The sequence below is a fragment of the Salarias fasciatus genome, chromosome 19, assembly GCF_902148845.1.
Source record: "Salarias fasciatus chromosome 19, fSalaFa1.1, whole genome shotgun sequence".
Classification (NCBI taxonomy): Eukaryota; Metazoa; Chordata; class Actinopteri; order Blenniiformes; family Blenniidae; genus Salarias; species Salarias fasciatus.
Window position 1 is genome coordinate 20,295,811 of NC_043763.1, and position 16,852 is coordinate 20,312,662.

Genomic DNA, 16,852 nt, shown 5'->3' on the forward strand with positions numbered 1-16,852 from the left:
CTGATCCATGTTTTCTGGGCATTTTTCAGCTTTAAGTTGTTGTTGTTATTAAGCAATGCTGTTGCCAATGGAGCGGATCAGACCACATGGTTCAGTTTTCACTGTGCTTTAAGAGTTCTCTATTAGGTGACTCAATCATACTTTTGGACCCGTGGGAGGAAATCGGATGCCCTTGTGGTGGCATAGTAGTTGGCACTCTTGCCTTAGAGTGAAAATTTGGTGCGAGGTCTCTCTGTGTGGATGTTGCATGTTCTCCCTGTGTGCCATGGCAGTCTGGTTTCCTAAACAACAAACAATGTGAGGTTAATTGGAGGAGTTACATGTCATGAATCTGTGTGTGTGAGTATGGTTGTCATGTAAGAGACGGGCGATCCATCCAGCTGTGACCGGCTCCAGTGCCGTGTTACCCTGAACTCACACACACACACACACACGCACATGCAGATCAATGCATAAATGCAGATCTTCATACATACCTGTTTTTCATCTGTCACATCAGCTTGAAAAGCTTCACATGCTCCTTTATGCGTCACACCTCTCAGCAAACAACACTGCTGGAGGATAAACAATTCTTTATAGGTTAGTCACCGAACCTTTCAGTGGTTCTAATGATCTGGTCAGCGTTCAGTGTCAGTGCTGTGTTTAAGGATGTGGAAACGAAGTCGCGAACCTCAACAGAATTGTGTGAAAATATTCTGATGGCTGTGAAGCATCTAGAGAAGTTGTGGTTTGTCTGATCAGGTCAAAGGTTTATACCAAAAGGACGTTTATTACAACGGTAACATATCACCACAACATCTGCAAATGTGTGTGCTAATGTCAAACGACTTGACTCTACAGTGAGGAAGGGTCATAATTCACATAGGAAACCTTACTGCTGTGTCTGTCTTTCATTTTCTGTTTAACCCTAATCCTAATCTATATAGGTTTTCATGAGTAGCAGAAAACCTTCAGCCGGTTTAAACTCACGCAGCTTTTCTTCACCGTCTTTACAATACAGTGCTCGTGACACCTTTTCCATTTGTATCGTGCCAAGAAACGGGCCTGGTAGATGTTGAAATGGCTCCTTGGGGAACGCAGCAGAGCAAGTCATCACAGCCGTATCGACTTCCTGTGCCGCCGCTCAGATATGATCCAGAATCAACTGCTACTGTATTACTGCTACTGCGTCTTGGCTGGCCACTTGCAAACCCGGCAGAGGTATTTTTAAGAGAGTCTGCGGCCGGCTCAGTAATTGTGACAGTGTCTGGCTGCTCCCAACTGGGTCCAGCGCAGTAAGAGCTCCAGGCAAACCCAAACTTCGTGGGCAAACTTCTTGTCTCTGTTTATGGATTTTTAGTGCGGTTCTCATTTTTGCGCATGTCTTTCCGTCAATCTCTCTCCCAGTTTTCACCAAAAAGAAAACTGGGAGAAGAAGAAAGTATAGCTTAAGAGTATAAATGATGTCTGATGTTTGGGCTGGCTGACTTTAATTGGTTTGAAGCCTTGCTGTAGCAAAGGTGTGCGGCGCATTGCCCAGATTCTACTCTGCCGCGGTCGTTCAGGCTGCTGCATGTGCTTCTTTCAAGCCTGAAACGCAGGAAACCAAACGAATTCGGCGTTTCAATCAGGTGTTGGAAGTCAGTCTATCCATCCATCTTCTTTTCCATTTATTCCAGTGACCTTTGACAATAAAGATGTCAGCCACGGAGACCACATCATATAAGGTTGGCTTCCCACTTCGTAAGGCTTTCATTTGTCTCCGAGCTGAGAATTCCAACCTTAGAATAATGCCTCTTCCTCAGATGAACTGGATTGGAGGCTGCCAGTCAGGTGCAAAGTTGTTTTTGTCTTAGCTCTTTCTGAAAATACTTACAGCTATCATCCTTTTTACTATGTTTTCACTTGAAATGTCAACTAAGCAGGGCCTGAACTTGCATTTCTAAGTGGGGAATATTGGCAGATGTAGGATTTTTTTTTTGGTTCCAAGTCCTGTCTGCTTCATTCATGTTGTGTATTCTGTAGCGCCTTCCCTTAGGATCACAAAAAGAGGTTTTAAGGTTATAGGGTTAAATCGTGGTAAACTGCATAGCGTGGTACGTTAACCCCTAAATTCCTAAACGCACAAACATCTTGTCTCTTCAGAAAACAGCCCTGATTAGCACATATTTGCAAGATAAACAGAAGCCTACTTATCACCAACTACAGAAACATGTTTGAGAGTGGGTGTCGAAAGTCGTGCCTGTGGTTGATCTTTTCAGTCCTTCATCTGTCCCATCAAACGGTGTATTAGGAGAAGGCTGAGTGTGTGTGTGTGTGGTGCTCAGCAAAACTCCAAAATCCCGTATTTTTTAAAGTGAGGTTCATATCACTTTTCAAATGCAAATGAACTGTTGAATCATTACATCTAATCAAATCTGAAAACATACAACAGAGCTTAAAGTTTCCTGGTTGTAAAAAATAGTCAACATAAGGTATACTAGATGGTGAAATTGTTATTGGCACCCTCTTATTAATATTTCGTTTATGTGGAACCGTCATTAATTTGATCAAGTATCCATCTAAAACAGGGGTTTAATTCTAAATTCCCATCTACTTTTAAGAGGTTAATCACAGAGAATCAAAGTTTTATTTGAAATTTTTGAGCATTTCCTTGGTGTATTGTCGGCCAGATTTGAGCCTCTTGCAGGCCGGTTTTGGCCCACGGGCCTTATGTTTTTAGCCACCTGACCTGCTGCCATTTAATGACACTCAACCACAGAACCTTCATCATGTCTGGCAGTGGGCTTCATGATGGACTTCATCAACCCAAACAGCTCTTCTTTGGTCATGTCTGTCCATCGAGCATTATCCCACAAAGACTGCTGCTGTTCCTTGATACTTGTTGTAAACATTAGTCATGCTTTTTGTTCCTTCTGTCAGTAGTGCTGTCTTCTTTGGCTTTGGCCCTCGCCGCCCTCCATGGGTGAGTGCCTGGCGGATGGTGAAGACTGAAAGCGGCTCTCCACATTGTTCCAGCCTCTTTACATTCCCTGCCTCCTTATCTGCTCCACATTCTGACAGTTTAATGACTGTAATACTGAGTTAAAACAAGGTTTTTTTTCTTTATTTTTGTCAAACAGCTACAGTCAGTTTACTAATAATTCAGAATGATCTATTTTTGTCTGCGTTTTTGTTTTAGAAACAGTTGAATTTCACTGCAGTATGCCACCAGATTTGTCCACCTTGCAGCTTTTTTCTCCCCCATCTTTCTTCTTTGGCCAACGCTGCGAGTGTGGCCCAGTGGAGCACAGCCCATGTGCTATCATTTTGTTGTGCAGCATAAATCCCTAGCCCGTGTTTAGGTGTAATAGGAAGCTTTGACTCCTCTTCCTACATAAAAAAAAGAGGCCCCATAATAAGCCCTGTGTTTTCTGACTGCATAATGCTGCACATATGCATTTTAAAGTGTAACCTGTTGTTATACTGCAGCGCTCACACTTTACCGTGGGTGGTTTTCTGGCTCGGATGATGGTATGTATTCAAGAGGCAAGTGTATGATTTTATTTTAGGGCTTTTTCTACGAACACATTTAATGTTTCAAAGTGATTTGTGTTGCCTGGTTGGAGAAAAAGAGAGAAAATTCACATGTCAGCATTGGAACATTTCTTCTGTCTTTACCATAACAACCTGCTGCAATTTTGGACAGGCGTCGGTTTGCATAAGATATGCTGATATCATCAGTCGCACGATGTGAGTCAGTTTTTCTGCAGAGGGTATGGAAGCCTGCCGTGGCGCTGCGGTGCCGCTGCGGGCTTTGCACTCTGAAATAAACTGCACGATCCGGCTGACCAACAACTGGTGGTCAGCCTTTGAGGATACAGCTGGGAAAAATTACATCAGACCGTGGGTTCCAAGGCAGGGAGCGGCCCCGCCGGAGAACGGTCACTCATGACATTTAATGTGCAAACATACGATATGGGGTGGATTAGGAGCAACGTTTTCGTTGCGCTAAATGGCACCCTTCCCAAAACCACACAACAGGTCTGCTTCTCCTCAAGAGCATCTCGGGCTGATCATGTCTGAGCACAAGACCGCTTTTGGCTTTCAAGTTACAAGTTCTGTCAGCCGGAGCTCCTTTCCCATGTGAGGTGACTTCATTCTGACCTTTGACCTTGATTGAGTTGTCACTGACCTTTGGCTTTTTGCAATTTAGCGTTGAATATGCGTTCAAATTGCAGTCTCTCGGTCACCGGGTTTTTCATGGCCGGATCCAGTGGTGATATTTATAGTGGAATTTACAGTGAGGCAAGAGGCGGATCATGTGGAGGAAAAAAAAAAAAAATGAAGAAAGAACAGTTGCCACTTGTATTCAGAGCGCTCTTTCATGGTTGGTTTTGTGTGGAATATTTATAACAACTGCTCTGGCTTTCTTTCAAAAACCACACCATGTACTGATTTCCTTGTTGATCTCCTCACCCGAATATTAACATGTGATTACACTTCTCTGTTTGGCTGTGTTGGGTTGGAATGCACTTTTTTTTCTTCTGCTTTTTAGAACTGGTTTCTGTCTTCACCATGCAGTTTCCAGACTAGCTTTTTTTTTATTGTGATAAGATGAATAAAAATGATTTTTAAAGAAAAACCCAGCTACAACAAATGGCTTGATAAGCTCGACAAAAGCAGACAGGACAATGTTACAGTGACAGAAAATATGCGATGAGTTGGTTCTCTCTGAACCATTAAAAATAATTAGAATTTCTTCATCAGACTAAAAACTAAATAAATAAACACAGCAGTGCCAAACCCATTTGTTTATTCATGAAATATCATTTAATATTAAAACACATGCTTTTATTTTTCCTTCAAATCATGTCTCCTTTACCAGAAGGAGAAAATCAGCTCCATGTAACAACAGAAGCGTCTTTACATGTTTAACTTCCTGTATTTTCTTCCTGAGGGTTCAGTCGTCTGCAGCATGACGTCTGAACTTAAACTCTGACCTGTGGTGTACATCTCTGACCCAGGTTTTTGTCTTTCAGCTCATTGCACGTCTGAAATCAGAAGTCGTGTCACTGAAAGAGGAGCTGGCCATCGTGACAGGAGTGCAAAGAAGTGATCAGCTCACCGCGGAGGAGATCCACAAGTACGTCACAACGAATATTAACTTGTGTTTTTTCATTTTTTTTGCAAAGTTTAAAAACTACTGAATTATAATCTGTAGTTGAACATTTAAACATACATTACATCCATATATAGTTTATTTCTTGACACCAGTTAACATATTTAAGTTGTGACAGTATGTTTGCTACATAATTTAAAAATAAAGTTTATGATCAGGGATGCTACTGTCAGCATTCAGACCATTAGGTTCTTCAGCCATTTGCAGTGTTTCTCAGCACCAGAGAAGAAAGCTATCATTTGCATTTGTAATGCTCGAAGCCACAGATTCTTCAGCAAATATATGTCTCGAGATTTATAAGCTTTTGGGGTTTGCCTAAAGTGCGTCCATAACTTATGTTTTTGGCTTAGCATCCATGCTGAGTTGAAGCCTCACTCACCGAGGCTTAACCAGATCTAATGGCGTTTCCCTGGACTCTGTCTCAGCCAGCGGTGCAGTATTTCTGCTGCTGCGCTCAAGCAGAGGGACGCAGTCGCTCAGGGCCAGAGTTCAGGCCAGAGGTTCCATGGTGGATTTGGCAGATCGCCTCGCCAGCTCTGATATATTTCCCGTGTCTCGGCTTCCCCCGGTTTCCTCCTCGGCCACGTGTTTCCCCCTCCGCTTGTGGTCACACTCACTCTGGGAACCTTTAATGATGCCTGTTGTGGCTGCACCGACTGGACACGCAAACCTTTTAGCTGCCGTTTCCTCCCCCATTTATCTCTCCAGCATCTTTCCAGAGGGCCGTCGCTCTGTCTAATCAGTACCAATCCACATTCAGGCAATTAAAGTGCAGTTATCTTTTTTTCTACTTAATGTCGGTTGGTATTTACTCGTCGGCAGATCATTTCACACTTTGGAACGCCGTTTTTCAAGCTATCAGATTGTAGTTTGAAAACAGACAAATGACGTTTCTCTCTTGCTAAATATTGTACATGGCATCAAAGGACATTCTTTAGGCTCAAACCTTGTATCACGAAACCACTGATGTCTCGCAGCGCCCTGAAACAAGACCACTCGGTTTGTTTGAACTCCTTCATCATGTAAACCTGCCGTGTTTATCCTGCCGAACACGTAACAGAAAATAAAAACCGCACGATGCCGTGCCTACACCGGATCCGCCTGGACCCGTGCCTCCTGCTCCTTTTTTTTTTCAGCGGTTGCTTCCAGATCTCCGAGAACCAATGTTTGGACTATCATTTAGTGATAGTTTATCAACAGCCCAGCTCAGTGAAGCTGGAGAATGGTTTTAGGTAAATAGTTTTCTTTGACCGGAGCCACATTTTAAATGAAGCTAATTTAGATCTTAACCGTTTGAGTGCCGGAGAAGGGCAACGTCATAGAATATGACCCCGGTTTAAGGTTTGGTAGAGTGTTACAGGCTGTGCGTAAATGTGTTTAGGTTGGAAGAGCTGGTCAAGGCTTTCCTGGAGAACCCTGATCCAGAGGCGACGCTGTCATTAGGACCAGACATGAGAAAAATCCACCACTGCTTCTCCATGCTGAAGGTAATACGTTCACAGTGACCATTTTGTGTATTTCATCAGTGTTTGTGTCTGTTTCCCCTACCATTCTGTCTTTTTTTCACTGTGAGTATCGCTCCGTGTAGCTGCTTCCATGAGCAGTTCCACATGCCACTCCTGCGCCTGTCGCCCGGAGATATTTTCACTTCTGGTTGGAGTCGCAAAGCTGAAGTTGGAATTGTTTTCATTAGTACCTGAATCGCGTCTTTACTGTTGCATGGCTGGGAGACAAAACAAGTTTGTCAGAATGGTTAGTCAGAGCAGGTATTTATTTCTCTCCATCTGTCAGCCAAACTATCAGGTTTTTCTAAACAGCTCCCCCTACTGCCTTCTGCAGATAACAGCCAGATGACTTTTTTCCCCCATTTATGTTTCACTTGATTCATTCCCTCAATGGCAGAATCTTATCAGATTTCAATGAAAAACATCACCTAATTTCAGCAGCAAAAGGTTAGCATTCACACTGTTTACTGTTGGGTCCAGCGGTAGCCGAGAGCAGAGGTGTCAAATACATTTTAGTTCACACACAGCTCAACTTCCTCTTCAGTGGGCTGGACTGGTAAAATATCACAACTTTAACATTTTTGTGGTGTGGTGCAGTGTTATATGTGACGAAAATGTCAAAATACAGTTAAATGTCCAAAACAAAGCTTCTCCTAATGCTGTTGTATCATGCATGTTTTTCCAAACTCACATGGGTTTGAGACTATCGAGGAACAGCTTTAATGACAGCATCACTGATTTGATTTCGATCTTCTGTTGTGTTGTAGCTGCTATACTTGAAAAGTTTTCTCAAAAAAATCCATGATTTCTTTAAAATACTGGTATTCTTTTGCTTGCTGGTTTTTCGGGCCAGATTGGAGTTTCTTGCGGGCCAGTTTTGGCCGAGGGGCTTTATGTTTTAACACCTCTGTGCAAGAGGCTGTAGAATTAAATCTATGATGACAGATTCATGGTCGCAGCCCACTGCTTATTGCATATGTAGTTAAGATTAACTATGAATAAGATGGATTGAGGAAGAGCAATTTGCCCAAAGTGATTATTCTTTCTTTCTTCAGCCTAAATGATCATATAATGCTAATCAGTCATCAGCATTCACATGAAATAAACTTCACAAGATCGCCTCATTGTGTGTAATTTTAGTATTTCTTTTAACAGGGGCTGATTCAACCCATTACTGCTGATTTTCTGCTAGACCGACTATGTTTTAAACTCTTGCTGTTTTGCCGTGACCTGCCATGTCATTAGATACAAGGTGCCGTGTTCCCTAATGAGTGTGTTTGAACTAGAATTTGCCTGAGCTACATGACTAAACTATCATTGAAAAGTGAAGATATGATGAAGCAATGTGTTTTCTCCTTGCTCTCTGACATCTGTAAACTAAAAACCAATCCATTTCTGGTTCTGCATCAGTCTCATATAAATAATAAATAATCAATTACTGTCTTGGGGGTGAAAGCGAGTGATGAATAAACAAAACCATGTCTGATTCTTCACTGTGCTCAGTGTTTTCTCGTTAACTGAGAGAGTATGTACCGCCCTCCTTCATAAAGTGATGATTCACAATGATTAAACACTGTGCTCCAGCTTTGTGCTTCCCATTGGCCGCTGATGCTCAGACTGAAGGAATCAATTGAATGGCTTGTTTTGGAGCCTGGGCATAGTTTCAGTGAGGCCCTCTATCATATTTGTTGTGGAGCCTGCCACAAAAAAAATATTGCCTGTGCATGTTGTGCACAAAATGCTGGTGGAAAATGTAAATAAAATAGTTCTTGTTTACAGGCGAAGTAATTTGTTAAACAGCAGCTGATGGCCCGCTGCAGCTAACGGGAAGAGAGCCGCAGCTCTCTGGGCTCCGGATGGGTCGCAGCAGCCACCAGAAGCAGTTCCAGATCCCGCCTGAGCGTCTGTTTATCTCCGCTTCAGTCTGTTATGATCCGCAAACTCTATCTGCAGTTCAGTTTACATTCCTCCGAGCATCACCCCAGTCACACTCCAGCGGTCCTGGGAGAACTTGTCTGGTTTGAATTACCTTTTTTTTTTTATTCTTTGTTCTCAATGCTTAACTACTTGCTTGGACTCATTACAGGGTGATGTTCACACACCGGAGTGCAGACGGGTGTGCTGTTACGAACCAAGTCAAACAAAGCCGGGCTGTGTACTATGGCATAACAAACAGAACCTCGTCATCAGAATTACTCAAACTGCCTTTGTTGGTGAAGGTTTTGTGCTTCGGGGTCAGTGAATTAATGAGTCCATCCATCCATCTTTACCCACTTTATCCAATTTAGGGTCACTGGAGCCAATCCCAGCTGACAATGGGCGAAAGGCAGGATACACCCTGTCAACTCCAATAGTGTTTGTGTGTGTGTGTGTTTCTGCTTTTGTATTTATTTGTTAACCCTATCATGAACTTCTGAATCATCGATCCACATAAGGAATAGATATTGAGATATATTTTTTTTACAACTAGTGCTTGTCTCCTCCAGCCATGTTAAACATGAGTCAACTCTGTTAACGCAAAGCCTCTCGACTGTAACAAACCTCACTAACCTAACTGTCCTTTCAGGACAATTCTCACGTGTGTAGAGGTAAACTTTCAGGGCTGTAAGCTTAGATGTTCCGTTTGTTTAAGGGATGACAAAAAATTGAAAGCTCTCTTTACATACACCTCCGCAGACGAGCTTCACTCCTCCTCTCCACCTGGACCTTCTCCATGTGGAAAACCTCCGGCCTTTTAACATGTTTCCCACCTGTCTTCAAACGCAGACTATCATTAGAAATTCAGAGTTATATTGCAGGCGGGAAAAAGGGGGAGTTTAATTAATGTTTAGGGACCGGGATGGAATTTAGAAGAGCTTAACTTTCCATGGATGATACCGCAATGTATTTTCCAGTTTGTTTGCAATCATGCCATTAGATGTTTGTTTAGACTGTGATTTTTTTTTTTCTTCTCATGAAAGTAAACCCAAAAGCAGCAGAAAACTGGAGTTTTTTTTTCCCTAAAGATCCTAAATGAGCCCTAATGTAGAAGATGTAGGTATTGGAAAACCATGTTTTTTGTGGAAAGCCATGGAAAAGTTACTGCATCTTTACAATGTAGTGAGCTTACGTAACCTTTTCAGTCAATGGCAGCATATAATCAAACAAATACAATGTTTGCACAAAATAAATATACATTTTGAAAAACATAAATAGTGAAATCTTATATTTAATTTTCTTTCTTTCTTTTTCTTTTCTTTTTTGTACACAGGCACTGGTTCTGGACAACCAAAGAGGAACAAAACGACACCTCAATGAGCCGGAGTCACCGGCGGTCCAGAAAGAAGACGGTGAAGAAAGCCGCCTGAGAGCAGCAGAAGTGGACAAACTGAACGAGAGGCTGAAACAACGCGACACTGAGATCAGTATCCCTTTGCAGTTATAGACTAAGCTGGTTGCTGGATGTCAAATTAATAACCAGAGTGAGCCTCAGAGAGTCGAGTCTACTACTCGAGGTATGCAACTTGTAACCGTCACTGATGTACAAAGCAAATTATATAAATGTCGAGATCACCGTGGCTATTCAAAGATTTTCAGACTTCTGCTTAGACTAACGCATAAAACTGTACATGTCCGTACAGACAAGTATGAAAGGTTATATTATAAGAGAGTAATGGCGACAGCAACACAGATCTGTTGGCTTTTTAGATTTTGAAAAACTATTTATTTAAAATGACCAGGTTTGTAGTGTTTTATTGCGATTGATTTTTCACATAATAGAAAACAAGTCAACCCATGACACACTGCAGATAAATGGCAAACATCGTGCTTATCATGCATATTGAGCCACACTTTGATTTTTGTTTTATTATATCTCATTTCAACACACATGATAATACAGATTTTATTTTTAAGCCTTAAGTCTCTATTGAGGCTTGTTTTCTCTGAGCCCTCTATAATTTCCCACTTCACCAGTGACATGTTGCCAGTTTTGCAGTTGCTTTTCCATTCTGAGGTCAGAGTTCACAGATTCTTAAGAACGTTGCAGTAGTCGATGCATCACGGAGAGATAACTTAAAGTTCTGAGCTTTTAGCTTTACCCATTCGTTTAGAAAGCAAATATGTTTTGTAATGGCTTGTGTGTGTGTGTGTGTGTGTGTGTGTGTGTGTGTGTGTGTGTGTGTGTGTGTGTGTGTGTGTGTGTGTGTGTTTGTAATTACAGACGATGTTGTACAGAGGACCAAGTCATGTCTTCATCACAGACTCTATACTAGGCCTTTAGGGCAGCATCTCAGGATTTGCTTGAATGGGCTGGAGTTTTTTTTTTTTCATACAAGTAACTTTAATCAAAAGTGATGCTCTTTAATATAAGAAAACCTATTACTGATCCCACATGGGGAGATTAAGCTATCACAGCAGCTCCACAAAGCACAAAGGTATGAAAAAGTAAGAATGTTATAGAATCTTAAATATTTTACTCATTTATTCTTAATATCAAGTGACAAGTCGAACATCCCTCCAAATGTGTTTCAGCACCTTTTGAGTCATTGTATTATTGTCCCACAGTTGTTCAGTGTTTTGGGTGTGTAGCCAGCGTTTGGCCACACATAATGTCTTTGGAAATTATAGATCAACCTTTCCTAGATTCAATCAGTGGCTCCAAGGAAAAAAAAAAAGTTTGTGAAGTTTGTGACTCTAGTCTTATGTTGTTTTCACTTTGGAGGCAAGGTTTGGTCTATTGGAGCTCCTGGGTGTTAACCTCAAGGCCCCAGACAATCTGATGTCCCGTTCGTTTCACTCTTGAATCCGTACAGTATCAAGACAAGACATGCAGTCTGTACTATTACATAGATGGATTGAAGTGCTTCAAAATGCACATAAATAATAAAATGTAAGTAGTGTTAAATTGAATATTATAACCCCACAAAAAGACATGGGATCATGTTGTAAAGTGCGTACTCAGATAGCTCTATTTCTAATGAATGCAGTTAATCACAATTACTATTAATCATAATTTTGGTATTTTAGTTTGAGTATGATATATCTAATGGCTTTATGGGATTATTCTTACCTCAGCCCATCTTGCAGCGGTTTGCCATTGGATCAGTGCATCGGTTGGAAAATTGAGATGTCTGCTTGATTATTTAACCAGAAAAACCTCAGCTATCCAAAATAAATAGAATATTATCATGCAGATATTTCAGTGTAGTATTTCTTGGACCAAATATTTGTAATGCAAATTCCTCCCTCCCTTTGCAGATTGTCCCACTCAAAATGTCAAACACTGGTTTTCACATGATGCAAATGCAGCTGCCAAGCTTTTCTATGTGCGTGATTGAAAGCACGTATTCCAGACAGTAATGTGTACACTCCGCAGACCAGGTCGATGTGCTTTCATTCTCACGTTTGTATATAAAATTGCAGTAGCCTAAACTGTCAGCCGTTTCGTCAGGGTGGTCCGTCTGCCGCCTGTAACGCGATAGTCTGTCGAAGGAGCGACGTCATTTCCAGCTCGAGCCCTAATGACCGTCCAGATTCAAACGCGAGTTAATCACCACACTGTCTGTGCCTATCTGTCCCGACCCCCTCGGCTCTGCTAAAGCTCTTTAAGGGAGCTCGTAGCGTCAGGCCGGCTGGTCGCCCGCTCACAACGAGCCCCCATTGTGGTAATTGTGGGAAGAAAAAAAAAACTTCCCTGTAAAACAAAAGGGTGTATCCCCACCCACGACCGCTGTGTGTTTCCATGAGTCTGCATGGGTGTTAGGGCACCTGGTAATACTTAGTTGACTCTGCCAGAGTGATGATATATTCACCACTAAAATGACAGAGCAACAAGGAAAACCAGCAAACACTGCAGAGCCTTAACCGTAACACGGCACATGCAGTTGTACTGTACTTTAAAATGACAGGCGACTTTTAGTCTGTTGTCACAATGGATAACTCCTGGTATGGGAAGATGTGTCACGCAGTGGTTCTCAGGGATGATAGCACATGGCTTTTTGGAAAACAGAAATCATATTATGTTGCAAATAAATACACATAGCCACATAAGAAAGACAGATTGTGTCCAGTGACAGAAATGCTGTTTTAAAGTCAACAAGATGTGGAAAAAAAAAATTTTACTTTTAATTTTATTATGCGTCACCATATAATGACAATAAAGGGATTCTGATTCGGACTGCACTGTCAAAGGCAAATGAGGATATCATTACTGAGATAAAGGCAAAAGAGACGTTTACAATCAGTATTAAACCAGAGCTCCGTTACATTGGATCAATTGACTGAAAAACATAACAAGACTATTTACTTATATAGTCACATTATAGTCAATATACATTGTAAGCAACCACACCATTCGAGGTTGTGTTTAAATTTTTTGAAGGAAAGTCTGAGTAAAGCTATTTGGAAACTGCATCAGTTAATTTGCAGATGATTAAATGAAGTCCATAGAAAAGAACTTAATACCTCCTAAAAAAAGCAAAGGTCTATCTTGTGGTTTGGTTATGTTTGCTGCCTCTGGCTTTGGAAGCATCGAACATATCAAAGGAATTAAAAGCGAAGAAAAAGAAAATTAGCTCGATATTTTTTTATGTGTTAGCCAGCGTTGGAAACTCAACGCTGAGGTGAAGCTCCTGGGTCTCTGTGCTGGACAGCGAGCCAAAACACATATCGAGCAGCGCAGAGGGAAAGAAAGCAATGGGAGGTTTAAAGAGGGTCAGCAATGTGTCCTGACAGAAATCCAACAACAACAGAAAATACGTTTTAACTCCAGGAAAAGGAATCCTAAAAACTTAAACAACTTTGAATATAATGCATTGAAAGAGTGGAAAAAAATGGCAGCAGTCAGGTGCAGTGCAAGAAGCTTATTGAGCCCAGGCTACATTTTTTGTTTTACATATTCTGCATGTTGTCCAAAGACTAGTGTTTGGGGTTAATTGGTCATTGAATCACCCGTAGTTGTGTGCACTTATATGTTTTTCTGCTTTGATGGATTGGCAACCTCTCCAAGGTGTATTCTGCCCTCGTCAAAGTCAAGTCCAACAAAAACCCCACAAAGTTGGATAAAGCTGTGCGATAGAGCGTAATTCACACAAGCACTGATGCTATCAGCCTGCGGTAAATGAAAAAGTCGAGCAGCAGAGGAGGAACAGACAGAAGATCTGACATTATCTTTGGCATTCCTTTGATGTGCAGAGCTTCAACTGAGCTCAGTTACTTTGCTCAGAATTCTCTAAATTGCGGGGATTTTTTTAACAACTATTTATCCTCTAAATCGAATACGCTACTCCAATTTACCAGTTATTGCCAAATTAGACCATAAAACACAACGGCTCTGATGTTATTATGGTGTAACTTGTGGTATTTAGGCTGGTGTTTACACGCCGTTTTCAAGTGACAGTGGAAAAGTTTCATTGAGTTTTGGGTTACAAGACAATAACCCACTGAAAAACCAGCTTTTTTTAAACAGCTTCCAAAGTGGAAGTGGAAGCAAAAATGCTGAAATGACTTGAAATATGGTCTAGTTATTCCAAATAAACTGAAGATGGTGTCCAACACAATCTTAATAATAATCATAGGTACGCTTCATAGTGAAAGGAACATTCAGTTGCTGTAGCTTTTCTCTGAGACTGCTGAGAGTTTCTATTCGTCAGTAATGAAAGAGTGGAATGGACTTAGGCTCAGGACTTTGGGCATCCACCGTGTAATGTTTCTTCACCACTGTGGTTTAACGAGAAGCACTGTCATTGCTTGTCAGAACTTGATCGAACCTGATCTTAAGTCTGGGTCAACACTCATTTAAATAATGGGTCAGGGTTAGGGTTGACTATGGGTTGACCATAAGCAAATGCAGCTTGACTTACTGAATGTTTTCGGCTAAATCATTGCATAACATGTAGTCACAAGAGTGCAGTGAGCTACCAGAAAACACATGCAGAACAACTAACAGCTTGTTTTGGATTTCAGTGTTGAATGTATTTGATCAGTTTTAGGAAGTGAGTTCAGCTGTTTGAAAGCTGTGTTTGGACACATCTGATGAAACAACTCAGGGTTTTTATGGTGTTCATGAATATGTTAATGCTATCTTCTCAAATCAAGATCAAGTGGTTTTCATGGATTGCTGTCCCCTGATTAATAGTTTGGTGCTCTCTGCTCAGACACGTTGGCTTTTGTGACAATTGTGTCTCCATACAGACATGCTTTCAATTCCAAAATGTCGGAGACAGATGCAAATGAAATTGTAAGTATGCACATTCTTTAAACATGCATTCAAATTAGGGATGATTGAATGGATCTGCCTAAACAGGACATTTAGTTGACATTATTGCGCTGTTGTTGGGTAACGCTGATTCTCAGTGAATGCTGCCGCAGTTCTTCCTGCTCTGTCGACAGAAGATCTGGCTTTATCTTTGGCATGTCTTTGATGTGCTCTGGACAGATGGCTTCACTTGCATATCTTTTTAAAAAGCTCTGTCCACTGCAAATTGTGAGAGGAGATAACCCTGATCTCATTGCTGCTCTATCTCCAAGACATTTATGGAAACATGCAGACTGTGATAATATTAACAAATGGTTTAAAGAGAGCTTCCATGCTGAGTCATCTGTATTTATACAGCCTTCTCTTTCCGTCGTGGTTTATGTGTTGCAGTTTGTTTGTTACAGCCTGTCTGTTGATTTGGAATCAGTGGCCTTGCTAAGAGACCCACAATGGTGATCTATCAGCTGTGGGATTCAAACCTAAGAAAGTAAAATACCAGAAAGATCCCATTGCTGACTTGCGAGGAATCAGAAAAGGCCAGCCAAGAGTTCTCTGTCTGATCCCGTCACTGTTGGTGAATTACCAGAAAACATGGTGCCTGGTAGCTGACAGAAGACAACTAATGATCTGAAATATGTCATTTTAGTGTATGATAAACAGTCTCCAAGAGTTGCACGATTGTCTTTATTTCTGCTTTATTGGACTGTATAATCAGGAATGACAAGAAAGCTGAGAAGGCGCACACGCTAGCTGAGTCTGACCACAGCTCTTCGAGTGCACGGCATGTGAAGCAGCCCACAGATCTCACATGCAATCCCGCCGGAGAAATTTTCATGATATAGCTGTGGTCGATGGTAGTATTCAGCATAAATGAAGATATCAGATGCCAGAGATTTCAATAATGGAAAAACCTGGAAGTCTGAAGCAATGGCCTGTATGAAACAATGACAGAGGACCCCAAAGGGCAGCCATACCATTCTGTAAAGACTTGGCTTCGATGGGTCATTTGGAATTGTGTCAGGTTTAGATTCTGGCGGTTTCTGAGACGACTTAATGGTTGATTTAGCTGGAAACTGTAAATGGAGACTCATTTCCTTTGTGTTATTGTTCGCAATAACATCCTCTTTGTATTGGCTGACAGGGATGTGGATTAACTTATCTGGCTCCTTCAGAAATATGACATTCAATTTTTTTTTTCACATGAAACGTTCTAAATTATCTGATGGCCACCACAATTACAGTCTGACCGCAACTGGACATCTGTTAATCTCATATGAGTAGGGTGCTTGAGGAGCCGACTAATGTGTTGTATGACTAAATTATGGGTTGTGATTAGACCATCAGACTCACTTCCATCTTCTTTAGTGGAAAAAAGCAGACAAAGGGATGAGAATGTAATGGTTTATTCATATGCAGGTCATGAAAGGAACAATTTAAAGTTAAAAGTTGGACACAGTGAATGAAGTTTACGTTCCAAAATGTGATCAAAACTTTTTTTCTGAGATGTCTTCATGACGTTCTTCGCTTCAGGTAATGGGTGAAAATCACAGAAACTTGGCTCCGATGGTCCCATTTGGAAGGGAAAATGTTGCTCCGCAACTTTATTGTTGGAAGGCTGGATGAAAATAAAATGTTGGGGAAATGTTGAATACAGGAGACAGTTAATCAAACACTGGAAAGCACAAGAAGCCAACATGTCGAACCAGGTGTAAGGAAACAGTTATTCGGTTGTATAACTGTCCGCATGCTCCAAGACGTTGGATATGGAGATGTGAGATGTGTGTTGGACGTACAGGTGTTAGAGGGATGAATGTAAATAAGTTTTCTTCTGCCTTCAGGCAGTTATTCTCTCTCACATTTACTGACACATCTATGCTTGGAGTGGAGACCACACACACACACACACACACACACACACACACACACACACACACACACACACACACACACACACACACACACACACACACA

The 16,852-nt window shown here is 41.4% G+C and overlaps 1 protein-coding gene across 2 annotated transcripts in view; it reads left to right on the top strand.

Moving 5' to 3' along the window:
- The window catches only part of kif6 (kinesin family member 6), a 65,244-nt gene that overhangs the window by 18,423 nt on the left and 29,969 nt on the right, over positions 1 to 16,852 (top strand). For both annotated transcript variants that reach the window (XR_003933607.1, XM_030117654.1), the window contains exons 10-12: positions 5,001 to 5,104; positions 6,522 to 6,627; positions 9,896 to 10,049. Coding sequence is in view for 1 of the 2 variants with exons in the window: in XM_030117654.1 (XP_029973514.1) it covers positions 5,001 to 5,104; positions 6,522 to 6,627; positions 9,896 to 10,049 (364 nt within the window). In the remaining variant the exon portion in view is untranslated. The remainder of the gene's footprint in view (positions 1 to 5,000; positions 5,105 to 6,521; positions 6,628 to 9,895; positions 10,050 to 16,852) is intronic.